This window comes from Larus michahellis, chromosome 6, assembly GCF_964199755.1.
Source record: "Larus michahellis chromosome 6, bLarMic1.1, whole genome shotgun sequence".
In the NCBI taxonomy this organism is placed as follows: Eukaryota; Metazoa; Chordata; class Aves; order Charadriiformes; family Laridae; genus Larus; species Larus michahellis.
The window spans coordinates 52,367,150-52,381,027 of NC_133901.1; the positions used below are offsets into that span (position 1 = coordinate 52,367,150).

Here is a 13,878-nt window from a genome sequence, read left to right on the forward strand (position 1 = left end):
GTTGCCTAAAATAGCTCAGGACTAAAGGTCAATAGTTAGTTAATTATGTATATCGACATTCCCATCTACTGCAATTCAGTGAGGTCACGGTGTGGCCTTCCGCACTGGTGTGTAGATAATCGCAGTGACTCTGAAGGTAGCAATCCCGGGACGCCTACAGCTCCCTGTAGGGTTGCGATCAAGAAGATATATATATCTTTATATATATGTTATGTGTGTGCATATATATATTTGTACATATATACACACATACATGTGCTGCCATAGCTGCTTGTTCTCACTCTGCCCCCACTCCATGAACAGTGTGATGTCTGGGCGAAGGAACTCAGCCTTTTTTGATTGCCTACTTTGACTACACGCTGCACACTGAAGAGCAAAAAACCTCACCCTGCCTCAGAAAATTAAAACATCTTTGAAGTGAGCCATAGTGAACATGTCAATGGCTTGGGTACATTCCAAGATAACCTGCTTATCTGAGATGGCACTTCTGGATATAGTTGCTGTCTTCTCACTCTGGGCTGCACTTTAGTACTAGCAATTATACCTCATTTTAAAGAGCAGGGCCTGTCACATTCTAAAAACCTTATTAAATTATTCATTGAAGGTTAAAAGTTAGAAACAATTTAATTCCAGAAGAATTCCTCTGCTGATTATAAGTCTGAAGGAAGCAAAGAAAGGTTTTCCCCCACACCTGCAAAATTCGTCATTTCTAGGTGCCACATGAATAGGACCAATACTGTGGACCTACTATTTCTGCTACAAAAACACCCAGAAGTCTCAGATAAGGACCTGGAACTAACATACTAAGCACTATACACATGTAATAATGGAGCACACCTCTCCTTTGGGCAGACAAAGGGTTAGAGAAAAGAAGCAAAATTTTAAGTCTTTTACTCAGGAGGAACTGCAGCACAAGGAGCTTCAGACAAACACAAATTTAGCAGTAGAGCAAGGAGCCAAACGCTCCACAACCCAAATTTCAACCTGGCGTTTTGATTATGGGTTTGCCTTTATTTTACGCTGTGATGAACCCATTTCAAAACTATGCTCTTCTGCTGAGCTAAAATAAAATAAAATAGCAATAAAAATCCTAAAAGGTAGCTGCACCTGCTGCCAAAAAGACTGACGCTAAAAGGTGTCTCAAGCACCATTAGACCATTGTAGCAGCTTCTGTCTGCCTCCCTTCCACACAAGAACAATGGGAGCACAGTGATGGTCTTCTCCACTCAGTCAGCTCCAACCACCATCAGTCCCTCTGGGGATTAAGAGACATAGCTAACCATACCAGGTGCTGGCTAAGCGGAGACGTCTCTCACCACTGCCCCGGAGTTGTCCTGTCCCAAGCACAACCAGTGACTGAGGCCCACGACCTTTCATCACCACCACCCCAAGCAACCCCCCTGCACTGTGATGCTTTTTCAGCACTGAGGTGACAGTGCTGCGATCTGCAATGGGCCACTGGGAGTTTTGTTTTGAGCAGATTTGTCTCTCTTGGTGTTAACGCATCACAATGACAAATGTGGCAGAAGCACATGGGAAAGACAGAATCAGAGGGACGGTTATCACACCCTGTGTTTTAGAAGAACTCGTTGCCAAAGAGCTATTTTATCTCTCTTGCACAGACCCCATTTAAACGTGTATTAAAAAGGCAAGGCTGCAGCTAGACACGGACATGGCAGGTACTTATCTGGCATGGTGCATCTCCAGAGGCAGCAAAAGCCCCAGGCTCTGCTCCCTCCTTAGTTTAGACCACAGAAACCGAGACCAACCACCCCACACCTGTTCCTCTGGCAGGATCTAGACGCAGGCAGTGATCTAGGAAAGAAAACACCAGTGATGGAGGCCTTGTGAAAAAAGGAACCAAGTGTCACTGCAAGGCGCTCCATAGCTAACCTGGCTAGTCCTCAGATAGAGAAAGGACACCTACAAAGAGACCTAGGGAATATGGCTCTGTTGTGCCACTCCTGCCCCATTCACCTCCCCTCCCTTTGGCAGGGGCAGCCCCAGGCCTGTCTCATCCACCGTGGTAAAATTCAGTTCTGCCTGCTCTGTGGAGAAGTCCCAAGCCTGGGCTGAAGGCAGGCGGGGAGGTCTTGATTAAACCCAAGGGACACATCCATCATTTCTCTGGAGCCACTGCAGAACAAATATAATTGCTTGGCTCCAGCCAGCCCCCAGGATGCAACATGTTTGTGTTTTTATGCTTTCAGCAAGTGCTGTACTCCATGTACACGCTGGCTGAGGGCTCTCGCTAAAGCGCACTGCAGCTGTAAAGTCTCCAACACTCATCTGTGAAGGAGACACGGTCGTTTCACTGCACATGTGCCAAAGCAGGCCTCCAGCTGAACTAGCACACCCAGGCAGCAGTGCAACGAGACCAAGTTGTGCCAAGTGTACTAACCTGACACTTGAGATAGCCCAAACAGGCCACTACTGACAGACTGGGTGTTGTGAAGGGTAGAAAGCCCCACTGACAGGCTGGTTTTGAAAGGTTTTCCTAAATACCAGCATGGCAGGATCAAACATCAGTAACTTCTCGTCTTCTCCATTATACTCTCCCTACCAGGCTTGTGCCATTTTGACTACCAGCGCATATTAAAATCAAGTGTCTTTATCTGGGATAACATGCATTATTAGAATGGAGAGTGGTTAAAAATATTGGGGGAGAAAAAGAAAAAAAAAAAAGACAGACGTGTGAAAGAGGCATCTGAAATTTTCAGGATCATCAACTCCACCCTATAATTTTGACAACAATTTGATAGCAACCAGTAGTCAGCTGCTGGAAGAGCTTTGTTCCATACTTTATATAATGTATATGACTGCAATGAAAATTATGTCTAGAAACTAGGAGCAAAGCTGAAGTCAGCTTCCCCTCATTCTTCCTAAAGAAATCTAAAGGAGGATTCTGGCAGGAACTTTCTCTAGAGATACCGGAGCCGGAGGCACTAGCGAAAGGAGGCTAGCTATTCTTTCAAAATCTCCCCAGGTGTAATTCAACCTGCCTACAGCACAGGATGAATGTTGACTAAACCCAGTAACAACTGGGTTCTGCAGGGACAACAACAGGTTCTGCAGGGAGAAGAAGAAAAAAAAAAAATAAAAAAAAAATAATAAAAATAGCCCTTCGACTTAAAAATCTTCCTCAAAATACCTTGAATGGACTGAGGGAACAAAAGAGGAAAGGGAACTCCTGCAGGTTCCTCCCTCACAGGGTGCCCTCATACCTCTATGAAGTAAGAATCCAGCCCCAGGAGTGGGGATTTATCACAGCACACAGGGAGACGGTCGCACTCCTTACAAACACGACTGCACCGTGCTCCAGCATGAGATTATTTGCTCTTGTGGGTGGGGGAATGAGCTTACCTTAATCTTCACGCTATACAATTTTTCCTGTCTTTTCCCTTATCCAGTAGCTCAGTAGAAGGATTTTTTTTTGTGATTTTTTTAAGCAACTTCTCTTTCCCTACCCCTAGGCTCACAAACCTGAGCAGAACACTTCTGAGCAGCAGTTCTTTTCAGTAAACCTTGGTCATCTGATAGACTACAGGATGGCTAAGCTCTGCGACTGAAAAACCTGAGACTGCTTTTCTATGGACGAACGCTCACTGAATCCATCAAAGCTTCAGGCAACAGTGGATGTGTGTATTCATATGCTTTTCTAAATCTGTTCCAAGCTGATGAACAGCCTAAATGGATTTTAAATTTCATAGCAAGCTTAGGCTACCACTTTGCGTCTGCACTGTCTGCCATTCAGCCCAAGAATAATTTAATACTTTACCATGTGCTTCTGCTCAAAAGATAAACTGTACAGGTCTTCAGAAAAGACAAAGCATTTACATTTTTGAAGGAGTGCACTTTTGATTCCTTTGCTGTCATCTCAGTATTAGCATTTTCAAAGTTTACTCCTCTGAGTGCCACGAAAATAAGACTACAAAGTGCTTCCCCACTACACTAAAATCAGCCCTCCAGAGCAATCAGATGACAGGAACAGCACACAGATGACCTGCAGATATTTCCATACATCACACCATCAGTTTCAGGATATATCAGACACTTTAAAGCTAAACAATATCACTAATTTGAGGATAACTGTTTATAGACCAGCTTTGTTGGTGACCTCATTTAATCTGCTTGTAAGCACAATTCCTTTTATCTAAGAATCTAAGAACAGAGGGCATGAATTACCACCACTGTGAAAATCCCTTTTTTAGTTGCTCTCAGTGACTGGCTGTGTTTTGGGGTCAATTTCATCTATATTTAGAGCATGAAGCCTCTGTAAAGCTTAATTATTTCTCTGTGTGGCTTGTGTGATGAAGGCATTTACCAGTAAAGGGTGGCTTCTTGGGAAAAATGCTGGCTTAGGGTAAAGAGCTGAGATGTGGATGTGGGCTGCACACCCACCTCTGTGCCAGTCGGGGGTGTTTCAATCAGCATCACTGTACTTCAACAGGGCAAGCTGGGAACCAGGCCATGTCCAACTCCCATGACTAAATCAATTCAACCTGCCTTCAACCGTATTTTTTTTTTTTTTTAAATTTCAAAACAAACATAGAAAAGATTCCAGAAATTCAAGCGTTTCATGTGGAGCAGATTTAAAAGGAGTGTTTGAAATACACACACCAAAAAAGCAAAGAAAGGCCTGGAGGAATGCCACATCCCCCAGCGTGCAACAGACTGCACAAAACCTAATGGCACCGTATGAACATCCTCCTACATCTTATTCCCTACTCATTTTTCTGCTGCTTCTGGCCTCCCTCCCTGGTCAAGTATTCAGGTGATTGTTTTTTCTTGGCCTGGCCACATGTACTAGCATCTCTTCAGCCTCTGTTAGCATCTACCTCTTGGAGAACTGCCTTTTTGCCCCTTCCTCCCAAGGGACGGCTCCACCTGGCCCCAACACTTGGGGTCCGCGTTCAGAGAGGTCCTGCTACCTCTACCAGCTGATCTCATTTTCAGTGGCACCATCTGTCTGCCTCCCTCCTTGATCACTTTTAGCCCTAGGGCGTTGCTTTCCTTGGTCACACGGAGTAACACAGCATCCTCTCTTGGCTAGAGGCTGAGTTCTGACTCAATCCTTTCCACTCACAGTGCACACTGCAACTGAGAGCAGTGGAAAGACACACAGTATTAATCACAGCGGGTTCATAATGACATAGCAGCACCAGAAAGGCTTTGAATCAAGCATCAGTGCCAAGCATTTGTAGCAGATTTGCTACATTGCTACACTGTAAGCTAGATTTGGGTGGAAAAATAATAGCTGAAACAGTCATTTGCGGGAATTGTGATCATTATTTCCGTACACACACATCAACATATCTGGAAATGCAGCATATAATTGATTATCAACTCAACTTTGGTTAAATAGCTCCTCTTAAAACGGTGTGGTATCAACAAGCTCTGAGGATTTCTAAAAGCCCTATACAGGCAGCCAAGCATTTCCATACTTCTTCCTGTACATGTATTCAATCTGCCTTTTTGTCAGGTTGTAACACTATTCTAAACAAAAATAAAAGGCACTTACTTTCCTATTAAACCTCAGAACTAATGAAAAATATTCCATGTGCTTAAGCTTCCACGCAGCATCCCACTACTATAATCTTCTTGTTTTGTCCTACAAATTGCTTGCAACAGCCAACCCACCTGTAGACTGCAAAATAAATTGTTGCAGCTTAGCACTGAACTGCCTGGATGTGCCAGGCAGCGTTCGGATGTATGAGGCAAATCAGGGGAATGATTTCACCGGTGGGACTTCTCTTGCGCTTGTTAGAAGCCATCTCCAGAGTGGAGTAGGTGCACGGAACGGATCAGACATGGAGATGACAGAGGAGCAGCAAGAACATCAGTACTGCTCGGAAGCTCAATGTTTGCAACCGAAAAGTCTCACCCATCGAACTGGCAAAGCTGACTTTTGCTCCCCTTGAGAACTTCAGCTTTTGCAACACACAGCAATCTCGTTGAACGTTTCAGTGTTTCAAGATGAATGCAAATATTGATGTCTCGCTTGCCAGCGCTCCCAGGGAGAGCTTTGCCAGAGTGCAAGGTCCTTCCCACTGCACTGCCACACTACCAGCTCTCGATGAATTAGGAACGAACTGTGCAGCTTCATATGGGTACCAAACCACTGCTGCCAAAAGGCTTGTTGTGCTGAATTTCAGACACTCTGAGAAAAGTACAATGACACTTGATGATAAATCTACCATGTCTGCTGAACAATGCCTGAAAAATCCAATTGAGGATGCCTAAGAAGAGAAGAACCAGGGTAAGAAGGAACAGGCACAGTCCCATTTTAGAAAAGCACAGATGAGGAGTTGCACTCACATGATATTTATTTCAAAACCCTTTCTGTGAATGCACATTTTCTGATGCTGAATGCAAAACACAATCCCACATCGCTCCATGATACCAACACCTTCAGCTTGGTCAATACCTCGTGCACTGGGCAGCTGCCCAGCTCATTATTTAAGACACCCAGTAATCTTGTCTTTCTGCTCCAAAGTGAAAGCTGTCTGTGCCCATATAAACCATAAATTAAATGCAGCCACTGTTTCTTCTGCTGGAGATAGGCATGAATAGCTTCCTATATCTTGAAGCACCCAGAAAAAAGGGATTTCAGCTTGTCACAGCCATGACGATTCAGTCTCTCATTAAAAGTCACTATTACCAACAACATCAACTGTGGCAATGAAGGTTAAGGCTTACGCACCCCATGAAAAATACTTGTCAACCACCACAGCCTTGCTTGCACGAAGGCTTTAATTGTACATGTGTAAGCAAAAAAGTGTCAGGCTTCCAGCTAATTAAAGAAAAAGCCCTTCTCATTTGTAATGCAGAAGTAGAAGTAGGGTATGTATTGTAATAAGTCATCTTGGACAGAAGATACTTTTTTCCTAATGGCATAACAAAGCAATTGTGCTTTTGATGTGCCCATCGGCATACTGAAGTGTGACTACACTGGGTACAGCATCATACTTCCCTTACAAGATCAGGGCTTGTAGCAGCAAACATTTAAAAATACTTACATAGCCATGCCCTGATAACAATGCATTTCATGATGCTAACAATAATTCAGTGTTGAAGTGACAATAAAATAATGTTTAGCCACATATCCAATACACGTTACGGGATGCATGGCTATACATATCTTAGAGAGAACATTACATCAGATAGCTTACAGTATGAAAGAACATACTTGAGTAATGTTTTTGGAGCGATTTCCCCCCCAAGATAAGTTCTCGGGCACCTACCTTGCTCCTACGAAGCCAAGGAGGCTGACAGTGTGAAAGAGAAAACCTACTGTAGCTTCCATTTCATTTGACCTGTAAAGAGAATCTGCAAAACACCAGAGAGTTCTACCGTTTCAAGAGCGACTCTCAATGACAGACAGGCACGGGAAGCATTTTCTACTAGTCACATTGCCATGTTTATCACCCCAGTTTCAAAATAAAAGAAATCCCAGTATCCCCAATTTATTAAAGACTGAATTATATCAGGGTACATACCTTTGAGATGTTACTAGAGCGGCTCACGGAATGCCCCAAAGCCTTCTCATTCTGAAAGAGGAAGAACAGGATCACTGTAGCAACAAATCACAGTTACGGGGATATTTTAAAGCTGGTATTTGAAACCAATTGAAAGTCTTCCAGCTGTGGCTCCTAAGGATGTTGCTTCTATTGACATCAGCCTGATTTATGATAATCACTGAATTGCTTTGTTCGCTTAACAAGATATTACCTTGCAGAAAATCACATAGGCAGGACAACTACAAACTGAGAAATACTAGAACAACGATTTCTTCTCTCTATGAATACTGCAAAGCCCTTTTCTCAGATGGCATCTATTTTGGAAAGGATATTTCTCAGCCCTGCTTCACCTACATCTAAAGGCAAACATCTAACCACTAAATCTGAAAGCTCTTTCTTAAAAAAACCCAAAAGTATCAGAGTGATGTCTGGAGACAACTGTGAATACCCACATGCATGTCATTTCAGGAGACACGGCAGAATTACTGAGGAACTTCCTATTTACCACAGAACTCAGAATTAAACTGGAAATATCATATAAGATGGAAATGCAGAAGTTGCAATTCTCAAAACTGAAATCAGTGACGACTGTAACTGCTACTCACCTTTCCATGTGCATACCCTGAATGATAAGGACGACAACATTATCTCCTACCAAAATAAACTGTAGTTTTCACCAAGATATTTCATCCTTTAAGGTTTTCTGGTTTCTTAACACAAGTTTACCATGAGTGTAACTGGACACAATTGCTCCACTGGGAAAAGCCTAGAAATTGCTCTGCAAAAACTTTTCTGAATAAAATCTAAGAAAAAATACTTTTTTCTATACAAATATTACAAACACGGCCAGTCATAAAGTTTGGTTACAGATCAGTATCTATGTTCCTCTAAGTCTGTGAAGTCTGACTGATCAGACAGAGCTTGGGTCCTCTGTAGATAACAAATGGAAACAAAAAAAAAAAACAACCAAAACACCTCAAAACAGTCAACTGCAGTTACTCCTAGATCAGCTTGGACGTAGCAACTGGTTTCAGACCTCCTGTCCTATGGTGTGTTACAATCAAGTGACCTTCAATGCTTAAAGCCCACACCAAGTCAGCCCAGCTGGCTGAGCACCCAGACGCTACACCCACACTTGGAGATCCCCGCGCTCCCAGACACTTCTTCCTACAGCACATCCCCAGAGCAACTTCAAAGCTTTGTGCTGAGAAAAAGAGAAGGCAAGGCAGAAAACTTCAGCATGTGCTTACAAAAGCAGGCAGTCCCTTCCTTACAACACCAGTTGCCTCTCAACGCAGTCCTGGGCACCGCCTCAGTTCATGGGTATAAATTGCACTTCCTCCCTTAAAAACATGAGGAAGCAAACAGTGTTCTGAAATCCTCTGGATGTAGGAATTTGAGTATCCAGAAGAGAGTAAAATAGTGTTTCAGAAGAAGAACAGAGGAGAAGCGACCAGGGAGCGCCCTGCCAGTGTTGACTGATGGCCAAACTAAAAATCAGCAAGGATTAGTTTAAAGTCTGGAATAGTTATGGTCTAAATTACCATTGACTTGAATGCCAGATTTGCACACTGCAAGGCCGAATTCGATTTTCAAGATGACTATGAGCTTTTGTTACATAGATAACAGTATTCCTGGCACAGAAACAAACACATAGAGACCCCCCCAGAAATATGGACACGATGCTTATGTGAAGACTAACATCGGACGGGACTACTGCCAGAGCCAGTATGGCTAAGAATTCACTCCAACCGTAAGGGAAGGACCTAGCTGATTTCATCAAAGGCAGTGTAGCTATAGCAACAGGGAAAAAAAGAGTTCACTGAAGCTACACAAGATGGGAGGAAGAAAAAAGGGGGCAGGGACATGTTTTCAAGCTATGACGAAGAGAGACCAACACGAGCTGGCAAGCACAAAGACTTGTCATTGCGTATGTGTGAGGCGAAGCAGGCTGTGCTTGGCCTTCTAGGGACGCGTGGGAGGTAAACAAAGCAAGGCTATGTGGGACAAGGAAAAATGGTAGTGAAGAGCGGGACCCCTGGCCAAGAAGTCTGCCTGAAGCAACACATACAGGTCCGCACAGGTGACAGTCTCAAATCCTGCCCTAGGTGTCAAAGACTTCCAGGTGAAATTCCTGGAGATAAAATTAGACAGAGCAGAGGCTCTTCAATTAACTCAACACTCCCTAAATACCACCGTCTAGTTGAAGAATATGCCTGCAAGGGAGCATCACTGAACACAGACAGGCACCTGTGTTGAAAAGGATGTGCTAAAATTCAGGAAGCGCAAACAAGCTGGAGGACAAGACCTATATTTGTACAACACAGTAAATGATGCAGAGCAAACATTCTCTTAGCTGCACCACAGAAACTAGTCTTTCTGCTCTGCTCCCAGAACTGATTTCATCTGATGGATGCCAGGAGGCTTTAAGAGACAGATGCTCATATTATTTTTATTGATCTGTGGTTGGAACCATACCTACATCAGAGGTTTCAGTCAGTAGATGACTGTGAACAGTTGGGTTTGTTCTTGAAAGAATGATAATTTTTAAACAAAAAAGCAGTCTTGAAAACTATTCCCTTAAGGGTAACGAAGTGCATGAATGCCTATATTGAAGTATCGGTGGTATTTCTCAAGGACTCCTAGCCACCTAAGCATTCTTTCACATTTCAGCGCCTTTACCACGCAAAGCTGGTATGTCCATAAAGTCAACAGGAAATTCACTACAGTGTTAGCCCAGGCTGGCCCAATTTTGTACTCTAATGGGCTGCTTACTGACAAGCAGGAGGAGCACCAACTCACCAATACTTTCAAGGAGTGACAAGCGACCCAATAGCCACTACCAGATCCATCACAGACTTGCAAGTATACACACATTTTCCAGTCTGGTTGGCCTGTCAACTACCAAGCAGCCCCATCACCCAGATAAAACTGCTTCAGCCCTTGGACACCAACTGATGGCCCTGTCTTAGCCTGTCTTCTAATCAGGAACATTTTTTGAAACAGCAGCTCCAAGTTCCACAGCTTACATACAGGCAGACTTTAAAATGTATTGGGCTGAAAACAGATAAACAACCGAGTTTCGCTGTGCAACAGCAATTTCCCGTTCACTATGACCACTCAAGTAGCACCCCTGCTGAAGGAATGTACAGTGCTTTCTTACTAGCTTCTGTGCAGGACCAGAAAAATTATTATTATTATTTTTTAAATCATTAAACAGCAATAGAAACACCTCTAAGTAACATAGTTCATGAAGTCTAGCTGTGCTTTTTAATTCTCTTCTACAAATAAAATAATAACCATCTATCCTTCAGGAAAAAGCACTGTGGAAGCCATTAAATACAGCCAGTGCTTGCTGGCGTTTCCCATGCTGCAATACATTAAGGATGCCATATGTTTTCCTGTCATTAAGATAGAAAAGAGCTGTAAAGCCATGGAAGGAACTCCTGGAATAGGCAGATTTTAATGGCAGGCACAATTACTAAGTGAGGAAGAGAAACATTAAATAGGTAAAAATTATTTTGAAGGCAAACAAACAAAAGCTCACTTTTCACACTATATCCACCACTGGTACCTTCATCCTGGGATCTTCTACCAATTATTCACAAATTAACACTGACATGGGAGTGGCAAGGCTAAACCTCTATATGGTACTATCACTACCCAACAAATAAAGGTCTTCAGAGATTTTTTTTCTAGCATGCTCTCATTCCACAGTAATACATATTCTAGTCTGGTAATTACAGCTCCAAACAAGCTCTCCTTCCTTTTTGCAAAAGCGTTAGTCTTTGCACTTGAATGAAAGGTCAAGACAAATGCAACATCTGCCAGCACGGACCATACAATTATCACCAGTTAAAGCCTTTGTCACTCTACTTCAGCAGATCAGTCTTTCTGCAGGGGATAATGGGAATCCTGCCTTTCAAAATCATCCTACTCAACTAGAACCACCTGGCAGGCACTTTAAAAAAAAAAATAAAATCTAAACTTCTCCTGAGCCACTCACTGCCAGCTGCTGCTCTGAGGTTCTCCATCAGAGCCTGGCTCTAGGGAAACAGAAAGGAAGGCAGAAGCAGGGAAATGACTGAAAAACAGAAAAACTGCTAGCCGTTCCTACAGTGGCATGTTTTTCTAACCTTTGGATGCACTTCCTTGCAATTGCCTGAATCCCCCTCCCAACTTTCCTTTCTTTTTCTATCTTTCCCTTAAATTTGGTCCCTACTGTGAGAGACAGAGCTGCCTCCGCCTTCAGCAGTTTGAAGCAACTGCTCACATCTGCTTTCCTGCAGGGCTCTTCATCTTGCCTTCTCCACCTTGCTGGCACATTTTCCCTTCTGCCACCATTCCTTGATTACTCTTGCATGACACCTCTCCCTTTGCAGTTCAGAGATCTGGAAGCTGACACCTCCCTTCCATCCTCCCTTTTACCTCAGTCTTCCATATTCAGCACTTCAAATTATTTTGCCCTTGCTTCCCTACCATAACATATCTTTTTTCCACTAAGCACACCAGCTGTGTGACTTACACAGCCAAACCCAGAAGCCTTGTGAGACCCAAAACACCAGTTCCTATCACCTGAGCCAGCAGGAAGGTCCCCACCCCACTGATAACAATTCAGGCAGCCACAGCAGCTCTCCTGCACTTGCAATACCAATGCATCATGCTGACCTTTCTCCAAACTCGGCTGTAGACTCCCTACAGAAATACAACTTGGATGTCCTTGCCAGGGTGGAAGGAGAAAAGTATCTTGGTAAAGTGGTTTGTATTTTATGTTCATTTTGGTTTTCAGTTATTACGGCAGATAAATAGAAGACAACAGAGAAAGTAGTCTCGTAGCTAAGTGTAGCCTTCTTCTGGCTACATCCCTGACTACACACACCTATCTTCAGGTCTAAGTATGGCTAATACTAAACTCATCTTTATCTCTGCTCATAGACCTGGAGAAGAAACTGCAAGCCAAATCCCAATAGTTTGACAAGGTGATTGTTATTCTCTTTTGCTCTATGAAAGGAGGCCAGATGGCACCAGGGGAAGGTCCTCTTTCCTCCTCAAGCCACCAATGGCTAAGCATGAACCTAGCACATGCCTGCTTTCTCAAGTCTTAATTTGCTAACGCACCCAGTGACCTGATAGGGCACTATATTCCCCATTTTGTAATGCAACTTTCATGGTACGTTATCTTACACGATGAAATGGGTTAAGATCCTCATCTAATAATACGAGTTCTCCAACTAAAATCTCCGTAATGAAGAGCAGAGCCCTTTGTTTTGATGAGGTTCTCACTGCAATGCCCCAGCCACAGATCCCTACAAGGTAGGTACTAATGCCTCAATCCAAGAGAGACACAGTTAAGCAAACCAGGGCAGACTGGCTAGGGCACTGCCTACTTGTAGTTTTCAACCTGGAATCTGAAAGCCATTTTAATCTCATTTTGTGCGTTACAATTGCATTTTACAATGATAGTTTAAGCACAAGATCGATATGTAGTCAAATCACTTACTGTTATCAACACTGAGTGGCACGGGCACCATTTCAACAAAGTCTTCCGGGTAAACGGTTGCTTTCCTTAATAAAAAAACTTTGCAGAAGATAAAGAATAAGTAATAATTACTCCCATTCATACAGCAATTCTCATTCTTAGATCTTGTGAGAATTACAGAATGGGACACAGAATGGCGTTGCTTGAAATGGCGAGGTGCTGAAGTGCTGAGTACCTGCATGGCCCTCGCAGGGCAAAGCAGCAAGTTAGGAGTGAAACTCAGTTCATCCATCAAGTCCCATGACCAGGGCATGAATGCACGGCTGTTCTACAACCACGCAGTCGTACACACCCAGGTACCGTTTCAGGTTTCATAACTGTGTCAGATTTCCTAGCAACCCCTTCCCAGAACGTATGCAGATCTTGCACTGCAACCCTATACCTGAACAGTGGAAATTAAAAAGAACGTACGCTTTTGGTTTGGGGCGAGGGGTTGTTCTTGTTGTTGACAAGATTGGCATTTGCACTTAATTGTCTGAAGCATATAGAATGAGGCGAAAGAAATGGGAGAAGGCTATGTGAATTATTTTCTCCGTCTGTCAAAACCAATGTATTGTTAAATTACAAAAGCTTTGTCAGCGCTAGATCTTGTGACTGTCAGAATCCAACATTTAATTACTTCAGTAGGAAATGGTATTTTGCATCATATCAACTGAATATGGTCTTTATTTCTTTGATGACAGTCACCATGTCATCATGGAAGAGCAATAAACTTACTAACAGTTTATAAAGCCAGTGCTTGGCAAACTTCTTAAGCCTTGCTCATTTCAAATTTTTGTCCACAAAACACGATGAAATATCATCAAGGTTCATTGATGA

General features: G+C 43.1%; 1 protein-coding gene across 8 annotated transcripts in view; it reads right to left on the reverse strand.

The window, feature by feature from the left end:
- MARCHF8 (membrane associated ring-CH-type finger 8) overlaps positions 1 to 13,878 on the reverse strand; it is a 116,799-nt gene that overhangs the window by 14,401 nt on the left and 88,520 nt on the right. For all 8 annotated transcript variants that reach the window (XM_074590054.1, XM_074590058.1, XM_074590051.1 and 5 more), the window contains one exon: positions 7,500 to 7,550. In XM_074590054.1, the coding sequence (XP_074446155.1) occupies positions 7,500 to 7,550 (51 nt within the window). The remainder of the gene's footprint in view (positions 1 to 7,499; positions 7,551 to 13,878) is intronic.